We start from the raw sequence: 23,439 nt of genomic DNA, 5'->3' as shown, positions 1-23,439 counted from the left end.
TGATCCTCTCCCACATAGACCACTAAGCTCCACTTCATCTTAGACGCCGTAGGGTCTACCTCAAAGACAAGCAAAACCCTTCTATTTGGCCCCAGGTAAGAATTTTACGACGATTTCCAAAATGCAACGTCCTGGTCATCAATCCAGCCTGAGGTCTATACTTTCCATAAGAGCTATAGAGGTTAGGCTCTAAGCACTTTTTCACGACAAACCAAAGTCACAGGAATGCAAACCCTCTCCCCCTCCTCCCCCAAGAAAAGCAACAAAACCGAAATGTTACTTCTACAACACAAAAAGGTGCTTGACGGTAGTTATGGGAACATTAAAAACTGGATGTAGATTAGTTTTTCAAGCAGTTCAAGGGTTCCTTAAGGAGTTTAACTAACATTTAAACTTCTTAAAGTCCTCACGTGGAAGAACTTGTTGAAGAGCTTGTTGCTTGAATATGGACGGTGAAACACCATAGTGCATCAAACCGAACAAAACAACTCGCTTTGACATAGGTTGGCGACAACCTCTCGATCTACTTTTTTATGCTGCCGACAAAAGTGAATTTAGCTTATATTTCACCTTTTAATAAGCATTCCTTACAATTGTAATTACTATAGATCTTTTCTTATTTCACCAGGCAGAAAAAATACTTGAGTTTAAACAACATTGTTTTTTCATTGACACAAACTCTGCAAATTAATGTGTAAGCATGAATCGGATTTTAAACAGATGAAATTTTCAAGGGCCAATCTGAAAAGAGGAGACAAAAGGAAACACTGCCCTAGGAAAAATTTTAGTTGTATGTTTGTTGTTTTTATTAATGAATAGAAGATTTTAGGCAGTGCAAATACCCAATGTAGAGACGAAATAAGGACGTTTCTGTGACAAAACTGTGTAAATTTTTTTAGCTTGAATATCAATGTTACAGTAACTGTGATAAACAAATAGCTCTGTTTAAAATTTTGTAAAATTTGGTCAATTTCTTTTTTTTTTAGGAAGATAAAGTTTGTCTGTCGTGTACAGCTACTGGTGAAAGAGTCTGTCTATCAGCGGAAGGTTTTGGTAATCGTCACTGTTTTCTAGAGAATATTGCGGACAAGGTGAGTTTTACCTAGTTATTAATTAAAAAACAAAGTTTTTCCCAGGAAGTAAAGAGCGAAGTTGAAACTTAAAACGAACAAAAAATTTTTACTTCACAGCCTATCTAGTATATATCGATAAAACTAGTGGAAATAAACCAACTGGTGAGATTTTCCTATATGTCTGTAGGATTATAAAAAAACTAGCGCTTTACTGAAAACACAGAAGCCAAGTATAAAAAAGAGAATATTGATTTAGGAGTCAAAAGTGAGTAGCCTACATAGCCTGACAGCAACAAACTAATATATAGTTCTTTTCATAGTCTTACACGATGTGTAATATCAGTAACTCTCCGTATACAATTAGAATTACTTTAAAAACTTAGGCATAAAAATAAATATTATCTTCAGAAGTGCAAAGACGTTAACAACATGAGAAGATATTGGATTGATTTATCAAGTAACATTTTGGTCTCAACTAGTATTACTCGAATTTAAGAAAAAATAAACTGTGAATTCTGGAAATCCAATTATTTCACACAACGGAGATTTTTAAGTTATGATACAAATTCTAAAGCGAGTCTGTAGTCTAAATACTATCAAAATTTATTCACTTCGGATTATAGTTTTCTATAATCCTAAGAACATAAAGAAATGTCACCTGGTTTGTTTACCCTAGTTTTATCGATATATATTAGATAGGCTGTGGAATATAAATTTTTTTTCGTTTTAAGTTTCAACTTCGCTCTTTACTTACCTCAGAAAAACTTGTTTTTTTAAAATTAATATTTGCCCGCTTTTGATAAAAAAACATATAGAAGGCACAAACCACGATTGAAAAGAAAAAACCCGATACCGATGCGCCTGACACCGATACGCGCGGTACCAATGCGCCCGAAACCAATACACCCGATACCGAATTCGCTCAAATACATTCCTCAGAAAAATATTATTTTTTAAATTAATCTTTGCCCGGTTTTAATTGAAAACCTTGTTAATTAGAAATCTCATTCGCCCACTCGCCTGCAAAGCCTATTTACATTGTCGGTCATAAATCTTTGAATCTTTGATCTCCAATTGCCTTCAAGTGGTTCATAAAACTGATAGACTATCTAATTTACCCATATTGTATGACTATCTGCCTTAGTTCTGCCCTATGATGATAGACTATAATTAAGAAGTGAATATAATCATTTTTGTACAATTCTGAAAAAGTTATTCCTGCTTTCTCTCTCACGGAGACTATCTAGCTCTCATAACTTCTAAGATAGGTATCGTTCATCGATTTCCTTGGTATTGTAGAAGTATCTATTTTTATAAAGACGATTTTCATGCCTTTCAAAACCTAAGCATAATTTCCCTATCTATCATAAAATTTCGTGAAATTATATCGTATAACTTGACTTAGAAAAAAAGAAGTTTCTATTATTTATTTTTAATGGGCTACCAGTAGATCTGTGCATGTTTATCATGTCCATCATTCAATTCTGACTCCTTGATCCGAATTCACCTTCCCGGTACCACAAAATGCAATAATAGACGGGGTATTTAAAAGATTCGTGAAATTTTGCCAAAAAGATATTGGCAACAGTTTTCTATGACTTTGAAGGAGTTGTACTCGTGGACTTTCTAGAAGGCTGAGGGGAGTACTAGATTTCCCTAAAAATAGTCTAAAAACATGGAAGCATTACCTGGAGAAGTTACTTGACATTGAAGGAGGCTATATTGAAAAATCTATTGTAATCATGGATGCTGTAAATACTTTGTATGTTGAGAGATCCATTGCAATAGAAAAATCAATAAACAATTGCAAAATTCTCTTTTTTTATTTCATGCCCTTGTACTATCAGAAATATGAACCATCAAACATTTCGTGGTAACGAACTGTAAGTAAGGAACGACCCGGCTCAATAGTAACCGAAACTAAAAAACAGAAGAGGTTTCAAGCTCCTATCTGCAAAAATGTGGAATTTTGTAATTTTTGCCAGAAGAAAAATCACGGATGCTTTTTTTTTTGTTTTTTTTTTCAGGGGTAATCCTATCGACAAAGTAGTCCTAAAATATCGAGAGAAAGCTCAATCGATCGGAAATTAAAAGTTCTAGCGTCCTTTTTAAGGGACCCACAAAAATTGGAGGGCAACTGCCCCCCCTCACACCCCCATTTTTTTTCTCAAAACTGCTCGATCAAAGTTTTGTGATAACCATTATATTCTGCATAGTTGAAAGGCCGAATAAGTGTGCCTTTGGAGATATCATGACCCCCCCCCTCCCCAAAGCCCCCGGGGAAAGGTCTTTAAATTTAAAAATTTGCCCATTGTTTACGAATAGTATTTGTTATTGGGAAGTATGCATACATTTTTCGGGTGAGGGGGGGATTTTCTGCTGGTGGGATTTTCCATGGGAACTATTTTCCTTGGGGAGGGAAGTTTCCTAGGGAGTGAATTTTTCAAGGGAAATTTTACACTGGGAGAATTTGCCAGATTTCCTATACGAAATTCGTCTTATGTCTTGTTTTCTCTTTGCCGACTCAATTTTCCGCGCGGAGATGTTAAGGATAATCGTCCAGGGTAAATTTTCACCAGGATTGAACTATCTAGAGAATAAGCCCGTGGGGAGGAGGTATTTTTCCGTGGAGGTGTAGCCAGATTTCCTGGCATTATTTAAGAAACGATCAGAAATTAAATAAAAAAAGAAGTTTTTTCCACTGAAAGTAAGAAGCAGCATTAAAACTTAAAACGAACAGAAATTACTGCGTATATAAGGGGGCTGCTCTTCCTCACAATCTCGCTCTTTACGCTGAAATTTGAATTCTGTCCCAATTCTTTAAGAACGACTCCTGAAACACCGTGTTCGCTTAAATAGAACAATAAGAAGTTTTTGCTAAAAGTACTAAGAACTTTAGCGTAAAAAGCGAAGTGTTGAGGAAGAGCAACCCCCCTCAATTATGTAATAAATGTTGCTCCTTACTATCTGTTGAAATGAAAACTGTTTTTTTATTTAATATTTATAACGAGATAGCTCAATATTCCTGCAATGTCCAGTTGACAACGAAAAATTTATTAACCCTACTTTACAAAACAATACATGTTTAGGCACAGGGAACAGGAATGTAGTATGGAACTAGCTGGTTATTCCAACATTGCAACCGACATTGTTTTTGGTTTAACCTTTTAAATAATTTTATTGCCATGCAGAGCAGGCAAGAAAACATTCGCTCTTCTATATTGAAAATCAACTACACACTAAAAATCATTTATCTCGATAAAGATTTTTATCGCTAATCGATTTCCTTGGAGTTCTAGAAGTAACTATTTTGCTAAGGAAGATTTTCAATGTTTTAAAAACACAAGATTATTTTTTATATTTCCAATTTATTTTCACTAAGCACCCCTCCCCCCTGCTAAACACCAAAAGACTTTCAAGATATAGGGGTAGAATAGCCATAAACAAAAAGAAAGTTGAAATGTAACCTGACAACTAAAAAATATCAGAGAAAAAAAAAATGCGAAGTGGTTTTTAATACTATGGTTTCTTTATAGACTATAAATTACAGATAGTTTTATCCTGTCTATTAAATAGTAAAAATAAGTAATTAATTTGAATAAGTAAATATAATATTAAGTAATCCTTCTTTTAATATACAACTTCGAGTCGTTCCAGAACCACTGGACTACACTTCTCCAACCGATGAGCGGCAAGGTGTTGGGATCGGGGACGTTATTTGCTATGGGGAAGAGGAGGCCACCGGCCCTCCAAGACCTCAGTCGCCCCGACTCCAGTTTGTCCCCATAGCTGCAATTTAGTTTCTCCAATATTCTTGTCAAAACTAAGATAAGCCTGCATAATTCAAACATTCACAGAAATGGGCCAGTTTTCTTTAGTACATCTTTACGTTTTTTATTACTATGGTTTATTTTTAATTTTTTTCCGTCATTTCCACTTTATTTGGGAAAATTGATCCCAGCTTTACCCAATCTAGGATTTTGACGAAATTGCACCCCTGGTTGGGATATAGTTTTTGTGATCTACTAAGAATGTAGTTGCAAACCATGCACTGGATGACCTCTATTCCGTTTTGAATCAAAATGCTTGACAAGTTCAATTTATAAGTGCATCAAATTTACAAAAATAGTGAATTAACTGAAAAATATTCATATAGAAGGTACAAAACCGTGGTGCAAAAAAAAACAAAAAACAAAAAAAAAACAAAAAAACAAGCAGGAATCGAAGCACGACACTGATTTGAACGCCAACGCTCTACTAACAAAACCAAGGCTCTAATAATCTAATTTAATCTATTGGTATGCGATGGACAATAATTGCGTGGCTTATTAAGGAGATTCGGAGGAGGAACATAGAAGAGGTATTCAAGCAAACTTATAGTTAAGGGTTCCGGACCATAATTATTACAATGGTACCGTGTTATACTTCCAAGCTTCTCTATTTAAGAAGTGACACCAAATGTGTTGTTTTTAGTGCTATATCGCACTTACGGATGGTAGAATTGATAAAATTACGTAAAAATGAGCAATAGCTTTCAAATGGGCCATTAAATGTCACTCTAAAACGTTCTGGTAGCTCACTAGCCCCAGCTTTACCACTTGAGACATGGCACCAAAAGTGCCGTTTTTAGTGTCATTCATAACTAGCGAAACAGTTGATTTTATAGGAAGAACATATATATGAGCAATATATTTTATATGAGGAATTAAAAATATGTTTACGATGTTCTGGTAGCCCGCTAGCCCCACCCCTTGAGAAATGGCACAAAAAGTGTCATTTGTGGTGCCATATGGCACTTGCAGATGGTGGAATTTATAAAAAGTACGTAGATATGAGAAATAGATTTTCAATGAGCTATCAAGAATCTATCCATGATGTTCTGGTAAACCGCTAGCCCTGGGGGAAAAAAATATGGGAAACAGATCAGTGCTACCCATGCAAAAAAGTGATTTTCCTTGTTGTTCAAGGCGGATAACTGTAATTTCCCTGTATAAGGTTTTCGACTATGTTGATTCCGATGGTATACTTTTCACTCTCGCAATTTTTTTTCGCAATCAACTATGACTTTTTAGACGAACCGAAATAATAGTTACCATTCCTGAATCAGTGTCAGATGGCAATTGTTTTCACTAGGCAGTTTTTTCTAAACATGTTTTTTAACTTTTTGCTACTTTGGGCTGTGGTTTGCTGTTTACTAGGTTGCAGCTACTACTGCGACCATGAAAAAAGTTCATAGACCTATATATGTTGTAAATTGGTCAGAGACGAGAATCCTTCATTTTAAGCAACTTTTTAAATAAGGCTAGAAATACCTGGAACCTAAGATTAATTTTTACGAAACTTTTCCCAATTTGTTTAATGAAGAATTATCAGTATTAACCCTTTCATGCCTGTGGTCACCATACGGATACCCCTCGCCCCCTATTTTTTTTTCTCTCGACTCGACAAAGTTACAACCGTGATTTCTTTTCCACTAGATAGCGCTTGCTTGGTTCTATCGCGTTTGAATTTATTATCCCTCAAGGCTTTACTCGAGCGGTCGAGCGAGCGTCCAAGTTTAGACAAAACATAAAATGTCGAAAAAGAGGAAAGGTGCAGATTTTGACCTCGATGACCTGGACGTTTCTGGTAAGTTCAGAGCCGGATTATGATATTATTTTTTATCTAAGAATTCGATATTTAGAATGAGATATCACTAGTCTAATTCTGAGCTGTAGTTTAGCCCCAAACAAGGTTGCTAACGATCGGTTACCAAATGGTCACGTCAGGCATTCATTGCCAAACCACACCTAGGCAGATTTATACAGCAAACGAGGCAGCAAGTCCTTTTTATGATCGGGAATAGGCACATTTTCTTTCTGTTCCTCCTTTTTACTGGTAACAAGGGTAAAAGAGCTATTTTGTGTGATGCCTCAAGCAAGTGTAGAGGCCAATGGCCTATTTTATTGCATTATATTATTATTATTAAGTGATGCACTTACCTTGAATTTCATTTCAGCTGGCCCAAGCACGAGCTCTGACTCCATGGGAGGTCATGGTCCTAAGCCCTTGGAAGAGAGACTGATCAAGGAAAGAAGCAGAAGAGCTACCAAGAAAATGACTGCAGAAGAAGCAGCAATGCTTTTATTCATACCTGATTGTGATTCAGATCTTGATATCTCGTCCGATGACGACGACCCAAACTGGGCACCAGAAAATCCAGATCAAGAATTTCAACCTCTACGTTCTCTCAACTGTTATGGCAATGAAGACAGATGTGATGAAGAGGATATTGACCACACAGACGACATCTCTTTATCAATACTTGGCAGGTTCGAGTTAGACAATGGCGATGACACGGATCAATTCGATTTGCCTCTCCCGGGCTTGAATGACACAGCAGTGTCAAACAGTTCTTCAAGCACATCATCAGCACCAGTGGCAACTTCTTCTGCAATGCAGTCAGCAACAGTTATTGCACCTGCTGAACCCTTTGTCCTTACAATAGCTAAAAAAAATGCTCCTTCCCAAGCAGTGGCTGGTCTAGTAACTCCAACTGATGCTCATTAAATCATGGCAAAACCAGCAACAGAAAAGAAGGTAATAAAGGAGGCACAACAATACAATTGGATAAAAATGGAGCCCAAACCTGGAGGTATTACCTGGATGGGTTTGATGCCACACTATTACGAGGTACAAACGCCTCTTGATCTCTTCCGAAGGTTTATCACAGAACCCATTCTTTCAAACATTGTGGACCAAACGAACCTGAATGCCATGAGAAAGAAGAATCTTGTTCTGAAACTTTCTCTTGAAGAGCTGCACAGATTTCTTGGAGTTCAAATGCTTATGAGCATTCTCAAACTTCCGGCTATGAGAATGTACTGGGAGAGTGGGATACGATATTCCCCAGTGGCTGATACCATGAGCAGAGATAGGTTCATCAGCTTGGGATCTTTCTTCCACATTTGCGATGACACCTTAATGATACCGAAAGGGGAGGCTGGTCATGATAAACTGTTCAAGATCAGAAGACTATACGACGCATTCAGGGAGAATCTGAAAAAAATAGACCCTGAAGAGATCCAAAGTATTGACGAACAGATGATCCCGTTCAAAGGAAGAATTGGATTTCGACAGTACTTGAAGGACAAGCCCCACTCGTGGGGTGTAAAGGTTTTCACGAGAGCCGGCATCAGCGGAATAGTGTGTGACATAGAGATATATACAGGAAAAGGATCTGTTGAAATTTCTGAACTTGGCCAAGGTACTGACGTTGTCCTTCGGCTTGCAGAAAATCTACCAAGGTTCATGAACTTCAAGCTGTTCTTTGATAACTTCTATACTGGCATCGATCTCATTCACAAGTTTCGGGCTGAATATGGCATCGAGTCATGTGGTACGATACGCAGCAACAGAATGAGGGGCGCTGTTCTAGATACCGACGCCAGCATGAAGAAGAATGGACGAGGGTCAGTGGACTTCCGTTTTGAAAGACATTCAGAAGTATCGGTAGTAAAATGGTATGACAACAAACCAGTCCATTTGGCTTCGTCATACTGTGCAATCACCCCAATTGATAAGTGTCAGAGATGGGATGGCACAACACGGAAATACGTCGAAGTTGATCGCCCCCGAATCGTCCGTGACTACAACAAATCAATGGGGGGCGTAGATCTTGCTGACATGTTCCTGGAGCTTTACAGGACTGACATTCGCTCGAAGAAATGGTATATGAGGATTGTGTACTACTTCTTTGACATGGCTGTGAACAACGCCTGGCTGATACGCCGCTGACAGTGTAAGCAGACCAATGTTCATGATATGTCTCTGTTGTACTTCAAAATGGACATTGCTCGTGGGTTGGTTCTTACTGGCGTATCTCAAAGTCCTCGAGTTGGAAGACCATCCTTATTAGTGACGAAGCGCAATACGTCTACCTCGCGAGACGGGATGCCTTCGGAATCAATGAGGTTTGACCAGACCTCGCATTTTCCGGATACGACTGAAAAGGGAAGATGTCGCTATGAGAAGTGCGTTAGGGGTGGAACCGGTCGAGTCATGAGTTCGAAGTGCAAAGTTCGACTGTGTTTGAACTCGAATCGCAACTGTTTCACAAATTTTCACCTAAAATAGTATCTGTATATACCTGACGTGACCATATGGTAACCATTCACAGTTTGGATTTGGAATGAAATAAATTTTTTTTAAAAATAAATATGTTCTAGTTGAACCTCCAGGATCACTCTCTGCTATTTTCAGAATTTTTACGCAACTCCTTCTTGGTTCAGGTCTGAAAGGGTTAATTTTTGTTAAAAAATAATCTGCATAAAGAACAATGCAACCTCAGTGAAATTTAGGGAAACCATCTTATAAATCAAAAACATGAATTTTTATGTAAAATACTGTTTTGAACCAGCATAACATGTAAGACTGAAAAAAAGAACTTATAATTCCCACTTCAATAGATGAAGTTTAGGTTTTATGTTTTATCACAATTATCAGTTCTTGTTGATGAGACTAAGGCCCAGGGAAATGCAGTTTTGGAAATGTTAGATAGGCTTATTAAACTGGAAATTGAACAGAGGGGAAAAAACATAATTGTTTGGAATACAGGTTGCGAAAGTGAAAATGTTGCTGTTGCTTTGTTCCAGGATATTGTTAAAGTGGGTTTAGAACAGCCTACAGTACCACCATTCAAAGTTATTCAGTGTAAAAAGGATGCCAAATTTTTCAAAGTTGAACTAAGTGACAAGGAAACAAAAATTGGTCTATTACGCAGTGCAAAAAAACTAAAGAATAATAATATTGGCCCATTCAAGGAATTGTTTCTTAGTGATGATGCTACCCCTGAGTTACGTCGGGCTAGAAAAATTCTATTTAATAAGCGAGCCCAGTTACGAGATGCAGGTTTTGATGCATGGGTTACTAAATCTTTCCCACCTTGTGTTCAATTTAAACGCCCTGATGGATCGATCGCTAAGTATTTTCAGAATGATGTAATTACTGAACTTGCTAGACCGGTTATTAGCCATGAGTATGGAGGGCGTAGTCAAAAAGGTCGACTCGGAAAGCAGAAGTGAATGTTTTGCTTGTTTGTTGGTAATCAAGGAAAATTATATTTGTTTTTATAGTTTGTGATGTAAGGTTAAGTAATTTAATTGGCTGTTAGAGTTTAGATTGGATACCCTCTGTGTGATAATGTTGTGCTCTTTGGTGATTAATAATGATTGTTTTCTTCGCTTGCCTTTATTTAGAATTTATACCTTATTTCTTTTGGTGTTTTATTTTTTCATTTTTTCTTTTGATTATTTTTGTTTCATTTTTTTTTGTGAGTATTGAGAGAGTATCTTTAATTGTGATTGGTACATGCCCTAGTCGTCACCACAGGCCATTTGGATCTTTAATAGATATTGATTAGAGTTCTTGTTCTACCCCTGGGGGCTCGTAGTATAATTGATTTGGAAAATAAGAAGGTTATTATTTATAGTTATTTTAATGAATATATTAATAGAAATTTGGACTTTGTGGTTCCAGCTTTTAACCCCCTTGAGGATTCTAAATTTGTTTTTAGTTATGATTTTCATGATGTTGAGTATCGGCATGGTGGATCGGAAGATTTTGGGATTTTTCATTTGAATTGTCAGGGCCTAAATACGACATTTGATTTTTTAGCGAATCTAGGTAAACGTAATCTTTTCCATGTGTTTGCTTTGACGGAGACCTGGTTGAAGGACCACAATTCTGCTCTTTTAGATATACCTGGATATACTTTGTTTACTCGGAACCGGGAGTTACGTCAACACGGGGGCCTTGCGGCTTATGTTCGTGAAGATCTCCATGTTAGAGTCCGAGATGATCAAAGTGAATATAAGGAAATGGTGTGTGAAACACTAGTATTACAAGCTAAATTGAATAATTTTGACACATATTTAGGAATTGCATATAGTCCTCCTTCTGGTTCTATTCAAGAATGTTTTGAGAATCTTCACGAATAGCTTGCAAAAGTACAAATTAGTAATAACCCTTGTTTTTTTCTAGGCAACTGTAATATCAACATGCTGGATATGGAGTCTTTTGTGACTTCTCAGTTATTAAATTTGTGTATGTCTTATGGGCTGTTCCCAACGATTAACATCCCAACTAGAGTTTCTAGGACGTCTGCAAAACTTTTTGATAATATTTTTTCCAATTCACCTTTTAGATCGCCAAGAGTTCTTGTAAATGTGGAATCTGACCACTTTGGTGTTTTTGCAGATTTTGAGGTATCTATCCCTAAGCGAGAAACTCCTGAACGGAGTAAAAGAGTTGTAGTTTTTGACCGCAGTGCCCTATTGAAACTAAAAAATAATATGGTTCATATTGATTGGGTATCTCTGTTTGGAAATGAGAGTGATGTAAATACTAAATTTTCACTCTTTTATAGTAAGCTTTTAGAAATGGTTAAGGAAGTGGGTGCAGTGAAGAATTCGAATGGTCGAAAACATAATGGGAGGAAGCTTTTTTCGTAATTGTTTGAATAATCTCCTCCGTGAGGCTAAACAAAAATATTTTAGTATGAAGTTCAATGATGTTAAAGGTAACCCGTTGAAAACTTGGCAAATAATCCGTAATGTTATAGGTCAGCGGTCTAATATTCTACCAACAGAAGTGACTGTTAATGAGGTTATAATTGCAGATGGTACTGGGATATGTAATGAGTTTTTAAATCATTTTTGTTCAGTAGGCCTACAAATAGCCGAGATGATTTCCTCGTCTCCAGATGACCCAACCTTTGGATCTACTCTACCATCTCCTGCAAATGTATCGCTAAATCTAAAGATGATTACATTAGATGAGTTAAGGGATATTATCTATAGTATGAAAAATAGTTCGTCCGGTAGTGACCTAGTTAGCCTAAAAATTCCAAAATACATTTTCCCTTGTATATCTGGTGTTTTGACATCACTGATTAATGATTGCTTCCGTCAAGGAAGGTTTCCAGATTTTTTAAAAAAAGTAAGAGTGACACCGGTTTATGAAGGTGGTGATAGAAATGATTTGGGTAATTATCTCCCAATATCAGTTTTGCCAGTTATTTCTCGTCTTATTGAAAAATTTTTTAGCAATCGGTTGACCTATTTTTTAGAGAAGTTTAAATTTTTGAATAATAATCAGTTCGGTTTCAGAAAAGATAGGAAGACAGAGGATGCATTGATATTTTTGACTAGTATAATTAACATAGCTTTAGATAAAGGATTTAAGGTTGGTGCAGTGTTTCTAGACTTACAGAAGGCTTTTGATACAGTTGACCATGGCGTACTCCTGGAAAAATGTGAGGTCTATGGGATCCGAGGTAAAGCTCTTGACTTTATACGGAGTTTCCTTAGTAACCGGTACCAGTTTGTAGAGATGACTTGTATACAAATCAGGCGCCCGCCCAGTGACTAGTGGTGTCCCGCAGGGGTCAGTTCTTGGTCCGATTCTTTTTTTATTGTATATTAATGATATGCCTGATTGTATCCCAGGTTGTTGTTTTAATGTTAGCGATATGGTCAAAAATCCCAGGAATGAGACGGTGTCATTATTTGCTGATGACACAGTTGCTGTTAGTACCGCGAAGACGGAAGAATTACTTCAGACATCGATGAAAGATGTTATTGAAAGGTTATATTCCTGGTTGAGGGTAAATAGATTAAAGATTAATCTGGGTAAGACTAATTTTGTTATTTTTTCCCCTTCACCAGATTTTTATCCATGGATTCAGGATATTGTAACAACACAGTATGGAACTTTAAAGCGGGTGTGTTCTTATAAGTACCTGGGGGTTTATATTGATGATGTTTTATCATTCAAGAGCCATGTACATTAGGTTTGTAAAATTGTGTCTTGTTCACTGGGTGTAACGAGAAAACTTAAGCATTTTTTCCTCCTTTTGTTATGCGCCTTCTTTATTTTTTCATTATCCATCCATATATATTGTATTGCAGTGGTGTTTGGCTTAGAACATTTTCTTCTATTGCTCGGCCAATACGAGTTCTACAAAACAACGCTGTTAGGCTGTTAGATGGCCTACAACCCCGGGACTCGGTACGAAACGTGTATGAGCGTGTAAAGATACTGCCAGCTTCTGGATTAAGGGAGTTGTATACACTTCTATTCATTTTTAGGATTCAGAGGGGTATAAGCCTCCCGTGTTTTAATAGCTTGGCTAACCTGAGATCTTCTTTCCATGATTATGATACTAGGTCATCTAGGTCATCTGCAGAGATTAATATTCCACTGGTAGTTTCGGCCCGATCGATGTTTTCTTTGCTTCACAGGGGGATCAGAAGTTGGAACCATCTTGATCAAAATATAAAAATATAGGTGATATTTCTTCGTTTAAGATAGTAATTAAAGGGATGCTTTTTAGTAAGTATGAATTTTAGGTTTTTTTTTTTTTTTTTTTTTTTTTTTTTTTTTTAATAATGATATTGGTAAATTTTTATGGCTCCTGGGGGTGATGATTATGAATATGATTGCAAATTTAATGTAAATGTTAAGGTTTAAGGTTTGTGGTGCTGTTTGGGGACTGTGTTATGGATAGGTTATTATTTTTTTCGTTTTTTTCTTTTATTGTTGTTTTGTTATGTTAGTGTATTTTTGCCACCCCCTTGGACAAGTTTTTACTTCTTGGGGTGGCCACTAAACTTATGTTAAATTGATTGTTTGTTTAAAATAAATCTCTCTCTCTCATGTTGAAACTACTGAGAGGACTTTGAGAAGTAGACACTGGTCTAGGCAAGGGCCTAGACTACTACAACCCCGCTCCCTCCAAAACAGAAAATAAAATACATGAAGGTTTCTTTTTTATTTTATACAAAGAGTATACAAAGATTATTTCTTTAGTTAACATACCCCCAATATCCTGCCTACGAAACTGCGAGTGAGCATCCAATTAAACAAACCAATCTATTTAGTTGATTAAGTAAAAAAAAAATACAAGTTCGTCAACTGAAAGTAAGGAGCAACATTAGACTTTAAATCGACCTGAAATTATGTAGTGTAATTGGGAGGGGGCTGCTCCCTCCTCAATTCCTCACTCCTTATGCTTAAGTTTGACCAATTTTTTAGGAACGACTGCTGAAACACTAGGGCCATTTAATTTGTATAGGAAGTTTATTTTTAAGCGTTAAAAAGTATAAGTGTAAGGAGCGAGGGATTGAGTAGTGACTAGCTTCATCATACACGGAACAATTTCTGTCCGTTTTAAGCTCTTTTGTTGCTCCTTACTTTCAGTTGAAAAACTTGTCTTTTGTATAATTTCTGATCGTTTTCAAAATTCTGCCTAGGCATAAATAAAACATGATGTCAGGGGCGGATCCAGGAGTTTTTAAGGGGGGGGCGCAAAAAAGGTACATCCCCCCAAAAAAAATTAGACGAGGGAGGCGCAAAACAGGTTGATCCGATAAACTTGCGTTAGGAGCAAGTTTAATTAACGCAAACTTGAGTTAATTAAGTAAATTACACTACACTACTTTAGACTAAGCTAGGGGGGGGGGGCTCCCCCCTCCCCCCCCTCTGGTTCTGCCACTGCATGATGTGGACACCCGGGACCATAAACCCCCAATTGCTTGCGGTTAAATTGTATATGTAAATGATTGTAAAATGATTCATAATGTCCCCCTTTTTTCTGCTTTTAGATTAAAATATATGATTGTAAATAAAATTTCGGACAGAATTCGAATATTTGATCTAAACTTTAGATGAACAGTAGTTTTGTTGGATAAACCAATATTAATATTTTTACTCAAGGATTTCGGTAAACGGAAAGCAGTATTATTGTTCATATGGATGGAATTTTTGCATTACTTTCGATCTTCTACGCGGCTGAAACCATTGCAACCTCTTTGATAGGGTTCTCAGATGCTTAAATACTTTCCATACATATTTTTAAATACATTAAAACCCTCTATACAAACAGGAAAAGAAAATATAACCATTTAAATTCACTGAAAACAAAGCTTCTGGTAGTAACTACCAGCCCCCCCCCCCCCAAGAAATTTTCTAGCGAGGCTCATGATGCCCCACCTCACCCTTTTCACCTCTGTGGCGCTAGGCATTCGAATTTGATATTTTATGTTGCATAAAAAAAAATTGTCACAATGGCACTATTGCCCCCCCCCCCTAGTACCGATAAATAAGGTGCATATCCTATTTTTTCAGGAGTTAATAGGGGTTAGGCATAGATTCTCCCCATTCCTGCTGTCTCCAAAATTTCAGAAACATTTTTCTGCAACAAGAAAGAAGGTATCACCACGCATCACCCTTTTTCATGCGTGTAAATGAAAAGAGACACTTGAGGAGCGGCGCCCCTCGAGGAAATTATAGCCTAGTAAACGACACAGCATTCGCACGGGATTCTGATTAATGGACAATTCTTCTGTGCTTGGTATGTTTTGACGGGCGTCTTCGGGCTGAAAAACCTCTTCCTAGCTAATTTATCTATTATAGGACGCCTGCCCGTAGTAGTATAATATTCGTAGGCATGAATATATAATGAGTAGGAGGTAATAGGCTTGAGATTGTCTGTGCAGGATTTCGACTCTTGTTGATAGAAGAGCATCGCCAAGTGCTGAAAACCATGTTGTGACCAAGATGGGCCCAGTATTGCACAAAGCCTCCATTCATGGAGGTCCCAGGGACTTCGGGCTGTCCGGTTCTAAGCCGGCTTAAACACTTCGGTGTAGACTTGATAAGATATGTGATCCCCGTCCTGCACTGGTATCCGGGATCATTGCTTTTCCTGAGGCGAAAATAATTCCAATGATTTAAAGAACATGAAAATTGGAACTTGGAATATTACGACGTTAAAAAATGACTATCGTATCGACATTTTGACCGACGAATTCAGACGATTCGAACTGAATTTATTCGGAGTTTCGGAAACTCATATCCCAGGGGTAGGAAGCATGAAATTAGTTGATATAGAATTTGTTGACTCAGGCAGGAAGGATGGGGTACAAAGAAAGGGAGTAGGGCTAATGATGAATGAGGAAGCTGCTAAGTCTTGTTTAGGCCGGGAAGGTATTAATAATTGAATATTAATTGCTCATTTTATGACTAAAAAGTTCAGGGTATCAGTTATAGTAGTATACGCCCCTGTAGAACCGACTGACGGAAATACTAGTGACTCAGATGAATTCTGCTTACAGTTACAGGAGCAAAGAGACAGGGTCCCAGGTAGAAATATAATGTTATTACTGGGAGATTTTAACGCCCAGGTCGGTAGAAATAGGGATAGATGGTATCCTAGCCTAGGTGGAATTGGTGTAGGAAATGGAAAAAATAGTGGCTACAAACCGTTGTAATTTTTTAGGTACAACGAGTTATAACCAATACGGTGTTTGGTCATAAAATGGCTCATAAGTTAACATGGTATTTACGTGATGGCAAGAGAGCAAACCTTATTTATTATGGTATAGTAAACCGAAGACTGGCAGGATCAATACAAGATACTAGGGTATAAAGGAGTGCCGTTATTGATGTTAAAGGGGAAGATCAACTTTATCTAGTAGTGTCAAGGGTTAATTTAAAGCTGAAATATCGGAAGGGTAACTACCTCCCAGGAGTTATGATGTTGGTAGACTCCAGGATGAGAACTTGAGAGAAAATTTCCAAGAACAGTTGGATACTAAACTTCAGAGTTTAAAATTTGATAATGTGGAAGATGGTTGGAATAATTTTAGAAAAATGATCCGGGAAGTTGCCGAATGTGTCTTAGGGGAGAAAGCTAGAACTCCAGCTAAGAATATCAGTGAAAAAGCATAATGTTTAATAGAAAGGAGAAAGGACTTGTACAAGAATTATCTGAGTGATAGATCATCTGAAAACAAAAGGAATGTAAAGAAAGCGGAGACAGCATTAAAATATGAACTAAGGAGGTGTGAAGTGGAGGCCATGACTAAAATTGCCGAGGATCTGGAAGATGCAGCTAGACGGCATAATAGAAAAATATTGTACTGGTATGTTAACAAATTGAGAGGGAGAAGTCAATCCGGACTTGGCCCAGTTAAAGATAGGAATGAGGCCGCAATTAGCGAAAAGGAAAAAATTAAAGCGAGATGGGCCGAACATTTTGAGAATTTGCTTAACCGAGATAGAGTTGCAGGAAAAGATATAGAGGAAAATGAAAAAGTTTGTGATACCTTGGGTGTGAAGGAAGATTTATTTTCTGAGGAGGAATTAGCAACAGTACTAAAAGGATTAAAAGGATAAGGTTCCAGGTGCTGATAGGGTGGTAAATGAGTTTCTTAAATATGGTGGCTCTGAGGTTAGAAATAAGTTACTGAAGATTATGAATACAATTTTTGAAAAAGGGGAAGTACCTAACGATTTTAGGAAATGATTAATTAAGCCACATTATAAGTAAGGTAATAAAAGTGAGTGTGGTAATTATCGAGGCATTAGTCTGGTCTCTCTAGGTAGAAAATTACTTAGTAATATGATACTTTTTAGACTGAGAGATGCCGTAGACAAAGTTTTAAGAGAAGAACAGTGCGGTTTCAGAAAAGGTAGAGGATGTGTCGACTACATTTTAACTCTTAGGCTAATAATTGAGAAGTGCCTGAGTTTTCAAACACCTTTGGTCCTCAGTTTTATAGATTATGAGCAAGCATTCGATTCTTTTGGTAGAAGATCTTTGGTAAAGGTATTATCCTTGTATGGTATACCAGACAAATATATCAAAGTGATTAGTGCAATGTACAAGAATAACACTACTGCGGTTAAGGTAGGAAATAAGGTTAGCATCTGGTTTTGTATTAAATCAGGAATTAAGCAGGGTTATGTTCTATCCCCTTTTATATGGATTATTTTGATGAACTTTGTTTTAAGGAGCACAGGAAAGGCAATGGGAGACCACGGAATCAAATGGGGAGGAAAATGAATGAAGTTTTAGAGGTTTTGCGGGTTCAGGGTGCTAGAATAGGTTTGAAAATTATGTTAAGAAGACTAAGTCACTAAAGCTAGGAATAAGTGAAGATGAAAAGCGGACGTTGGGTAATGAAAAGATTGATCAGGTGGGCAGCTTCACTTACCTTGGTAGTATTATTTGTAAAGATGGTGGGAGCAGTGAAGATGTTAAAAGTAGAATAGCCAAGGCTCAGGGTGTTTTTTTACAGTTAAAAACAGTGTGGAAGAATAGGAAGATAGGTGTGCAAACCAAGATTAGAATAAAAGAAGCTACAGTGATGACAGTGGTCAAATATGGCTCTGAAACATGGACGCTCCGAAAAGCGGATGAAGATTTGTTAGAAGTTTTTCAGAGAAATCCCTTAAGGATTGTTCTGGGTACCCGGCTGACTGACCGTATTTCAAGCAATAGGCTATACGAAAAATGTGGTTCATTACCGCTTTCTAGGGCTATAATGAAAGAAAGGTTGAGGTGGCTACGGCACGTTGTGTGGATAAAGGATGACAGATTGCCGAAGATTGTTCTTTTCGGCAAACCGTCTAGGGCTAAACGAAAAGCAGGTCGTCCCCGTCTGGGGCGGGAGGACGTCATAAAGACAAATTTAAAGGAAATGAGAACTTCGTGGGCGGGTGTAAAAAGGGAAGCTTTTAATAGATTGGGGTGGAGGAGGAGCAAACGTAGCTGTGTTGGCCTCAGGCGGCCTGTTGCTGAGGTGAGTTGTTGGTAGTAGTAGTAATAGTATGAGAGATAAATTCCTATCCGCTTCTCCATACGCGTTTCTATATCAAACAATTCGTGGTAACGAATTGTAAGTAAGAAGCGACCCGGCTCAATGGTAACCGATACTCTAAAAAACGGAATTTTGATACCAATAGATGCATCAAAAGAATCAGATTTTAATGCCGATTTCCAATATATAAGTTTCAGCAAATTTAGTCTTATCCATCAAAAGTTACGCACCTGAGAAAATTTGGCTGATTTTAGAAAAAGGGGAAAAGACCCCCTAAAAGTTACAGAACCTTAATGAAAATCACACCATCATATTCAGCATATAAGAGAACCCTACTGTAGAGGTTTCAAGCAACTATCCACAAAAATGTGGAATTTTGCATTTTTTACCAGAAGAAAGATCATTTCTGATCTTTGATGCGTGTTTATTTTTTTTATTTTTTTTCCCAGGGGTGATCGTATCGACCCAGTTGTCCTAGAATATCGTGGGAGGGCTCCATCAAACTGAAATTAAAAACTCTAATGTCCATTTTAAGTGACCAAAAAATGGAGGGCAACTAGGCCCCCTCCACGCTCGTTTTTTCCCAAAGTCACCCGATCAAAATTTTGAGATAGCCATTTTGTTCAGCGTGGTCGAAAATATGATAACTATGTCTTTTAGGATGACTTTATTCCTCGAAGTCCCCGGGGGGGGGGGGCTGAAAGTTACGAAGTTTGCCCAATGTTAACATATAGTATTGGTTATTGGGACGTATACAGACGTTTTTAGGGGGGATTTTTTTCTGGTAGGTGGGGGTGGATCGGGGGTTATATGGGAGGATCTTTCCACAAAGGAAGTTTTTATGGGAGAAGGGAGATTGCTATGAAGGGGGCGCCGTATTTTCCATCATTACTAAAGAAAAAGATCAGAAATTAAAAAAAACAAAAAAAAAAGTTTTTCAACTGAGAGTAAGGAGTAACATCAAAACTTAAAACGAATAGAAAAGATTATGTATATGAATGGGTGCGCCCCCTAGCCAATACATCGCTCTTTAACCCAAAGATTTTTAGTACTTTCATAGGAGCTATTTGTTCTAATTAACGGCCTTTGTGATTAAGGGGTCATTTTTAAAAAATTGGAACAAAATTCGAACTTTAGCTTAAAGAGCAAGGTATTGACTAGAAGGCGAACCCCCTAATATACGTATTAAAAATCTATGAATATAGAAGTTCGTTACGTAAGGTTAATTCGTAAGTTACGTATATATATTACTAATAAAAACGTTCGTAAATAAAATTAAACCAGTTTCGAGAAAGCCATTTAACCAAATAAAAGTAAAATTAATATGCAATTTTTTTTAATTATTCATGTACGGTGAGTCAAAATGAAAACCTGCATTAATTCAAAAACGTTCCATAAATTAAATAAATAAAAACAACAAGTTTATTTAACTGAAAGTAAGGAACGACGTTAAAACTTAAAACGAACAGAAATTATTCCATATATGAAAGGGGCTGTCCTCTCCTCAACGCCTCGCTCTTTACTCTAAAGTTTGATTTTCTCACTACTCTATTTTTTTTAAGCAAAAAAAAACTTTACCATAAAGACCAAGGCGTTGAGGAGGGGACAGCCCCTTTCCTATACGGAATAATTTCTGTTCGTTTTAAGTTTTAACGTCGTTCCTTACTTTCAATTAAAAAAAACTTGTTTATTTATATTTCATTTGCTTGAAGACTCGTGGAGAATTAGACAGTTTGGGCATTGAAATACACTCTTTTAGGGATCTGACCCTCTCCCAATCCCACTTACACAGTGAGCCGTCACTCCTCCTTCATTATAAGTGATTCCAAACTATACATCACAAAAACATAGTTTTATGAAAAATTAACTACATTAACTTAGTTAAATTAAGCATTACGAAAAATACCCATACTAACAATTTATCTTATATGGGTTTCGTGACTTCTAGGGAACAAATGCGCCAACCAGTGTTTCTACTTCAGATTTTTCAAATCCCTAAAAGACTGGTTGAAAATCCCTAGAAATCCCCGTTTTCAATACCAAAATCCCTAAAGGTTTCCCCATTTTCGGACTCTTTTCCAAGTCACAAGTAAAGCCTTGTTATGCTGACTTTTAATTGAAATTGTTCAAGATGACTTATTTTGCAACTCAAGACCTTTTACTTGTACCAAAATATCTTCTTTTTACATCTTCATTTAAAAAAAATACTTTGTATTTATCGACTAGTTAAGTTCAGTTATGATTTATAGATTCCAGTGCCAGATCTCAGGTTCTGGACCATATGAATATATCTTACTTATTTGTTTTTCTTTGCCATTATTGTATCCTTCTGTATTAATTTTTTTGCAGCACCCTTTTTTTATTTTAATTGGTGCGAAGGATTGGTATGAATGATGTCCATCCGGTTGCTTTTGCAAACATTATTTTTGTTCTGATTTTTTCATGTTGAATTGTGTCAGAGTCAATAAAAATTTCTGAACAAAAAGGAAAAATTTGTCTGTCGATGGATCTATCAAAAGCTGACTGAAATATGGAATTGAAGGATAGAGAATTGCTTAAAATGTACTTTGAGTAATACAGAAAAGGTAAAATGTAAAACAATACTTAGGCATTTTTCAATCTTGTAGTAAGGTGACATAGATTAAGTAAGAGAAATACATTTCAATTCTGTTTTTTTGTTGCGCATGACCAATTAGAGTGCTTTATTGGTTGCGTCAATAGGTGGTCAAAACCAATAAATATTTATATTGTATGGTTATTTTTGGTAATTTGGGTTATAAGGGCACACTGCTTATCACACCAATGTGAAAAGCTTTATTAGTTGCCTCAGACTCAGATTAAGGTTATATTGATAATAAAAAATCAAGACAAATCAATTTTTAGTCAGAATCAGACTCAAAACCTTCGTCCTTTTTCCCGATGGTAGCTGAAGCCTTTGACTCTTTTCATGTGTAGCAGTATCTGCTCGTCTTCACGAATGCATGGGGCACTTTTTTGGGCCCGCTTCATACCATATTTTGTTTTAAGAATTGCACGTAAAGATTCCGTTTTAAGCTGGTTCCGTCTGTCTGTGTTTATGATTTTCACTGCATTAAAAAACCTTTCGACGACAACGTTGGAGAAAGGAAGAGAAAGCACAAATACAATTGCCAATTATAGATTTGCGTATAGCTCGCTTTCGGAAGCGTTTTTTTCCCAAAAAAAACAAAAAACGAACAAACGCCAGTAGGCAACCGCTTCCATATTTTCAATATTTAACATTCACGAGACTTTGCTTTCTCCACTCCTGTTCGATTTTGTTTTCATGCCATGATACTTTCCCATACTTTCGAACAAGGGGTTTGAGGGAATCGGGCCGTAGTGACTGAGCTGATACAGGGTCAACCATTTCTGCATATTTGTAAATATCATCATCGAAGCAAAATCGAGTTTGGATCTGCTGATCAGCTACAATGTAAAAAGACTGTGCAGCTCTGAGGATCTTTTCAACTGCGTCATGGGGCACACCTTGATCTGATTTTAGTGTCAAGAGAGAGTCCTGCCCATTTGTAGCTAAACAAATACTTTCGAGGGTAAGGTGAACGCTTGGGTCATTCACATTGAGCTGAAATGCATCCGTGGACTTCACGTAGTCCTTTTTCATGAAGCTCATAGACAGTTCCTTGATAAGAGATTCAGTCTCTAGTTTCAGGCGATAAAACAGGGGTTTGTCAGCTTTAAAAGCTACATAAAATTCTCTAAGCAACCCAATACAAAGGCAAAGAATTCAAACATGCACTTCACAGAACAAACAGAAAATAATTTGCACTATACTGAAAGTACAAATGAATGTGCACTGTCAGCTTTATATGCGTTTGCTCATATTTATTCTTTAACGTCTTAACAATTTTTTATTTATTAAAGTTACAAAAGAGAAAATATTAATTTTTTTTCAGTAAAGTGCAATAATTATGTTTTGGCCTTGAGTAGGCATAGGGGTTGTGAGCCCTGATCATGTCAATTTCTGCACATTTTGAATTTGACACGGCTATTTGTTGCAATTTCTGTTCGTTTTGGGTATCTATTTATTGATGCTGATTTGTGGTAGTTTTATGCTTGGTAGATTATTTGCTTCTAATTTTGCTCATTTTGGGTTTAATGGAGTTCTTTACTTTTCCTTGAAAAAATTATTTTGTGGAAAAAGATTTTTTAGTTGATTGTCCAAAATAAACGGAAATATATTGGGAAAAACTCATTTTCTTTGGATTTTTTTAGAGAAACAATATGACCGATATCAGTAGTATCCATCTTTTGAATTCTATGGCCCCTCCGTACCAAACAGGTTGTGTGTGTACTTTCAAGTAATTGGGTTACCAGGGTCATTTGCCTATTACAATGAGCTCTACATGGCTTGGCAGACATGTTTTTTTTATTATGACCTCGATTTTTTGTGTGTCAGTCGATTAGAGAAAGTTGGCGGTTAAATCCGTGGTCATTCATCTGTAAGTTGATTAGTAGTTTTTTTTTTTTAAACTTGGCTAATAGGTTTTTAAACCTATTACTACGAACGCTACATGCATTCCATTTTTGGAACTAGGAGCGAGATTGTGTGATGCTATAAGACTGGTTTCGTTTCATGGGTTCATTAATAGAAGGACTAATGTTTTTGAAAAGGGTAATTACTTCTTTAGTTTACGAGATTTGCGAATTTTTTGCGAAAAGATATTTGCGTAAAGGTATTG

The 23,439-nt window shown here is 36.9% G+C and overlaps 1 protein-coding gene across 1 annotated transcript in view; it reads left to right on the top strand.

Moving 5' to 3' along the window:
• Positions 1 to 23,439, top strand: part of RyR (Ryanodine receptor) — a 602,377-nt gene that overhangs the window by 3,018 nt on the left and 575,920 nt on the right. The window contains 1 exon segment of the mRNA XM_089093383.1: positions 987 to 1,091. Within this exon segment, the coding sequence (XP_088949509.1) occupies positions 987 to 1,091 (105 nt within the window).

Source organism: Artemia sp. Qi Xiang Cuo, chromosome 8 (assembly GCF_049724085.1).
Source record: "Artemia sp. Qi Xiang Cuo chromosome 8, ASM4972408v1, whole genome shotgun sequence".
In the NCBI taxonomy this organism is placed as follows: Eukaryota; Metazoa; Arthropoda; class Branchiopoda; order Anostraca; family Artemiidae; genus Artemia; species Artemia sp. Qi Xiang Cuo.
This window is presented reverse-complemented; position numbering and strand designations above follow the sequence as displayed.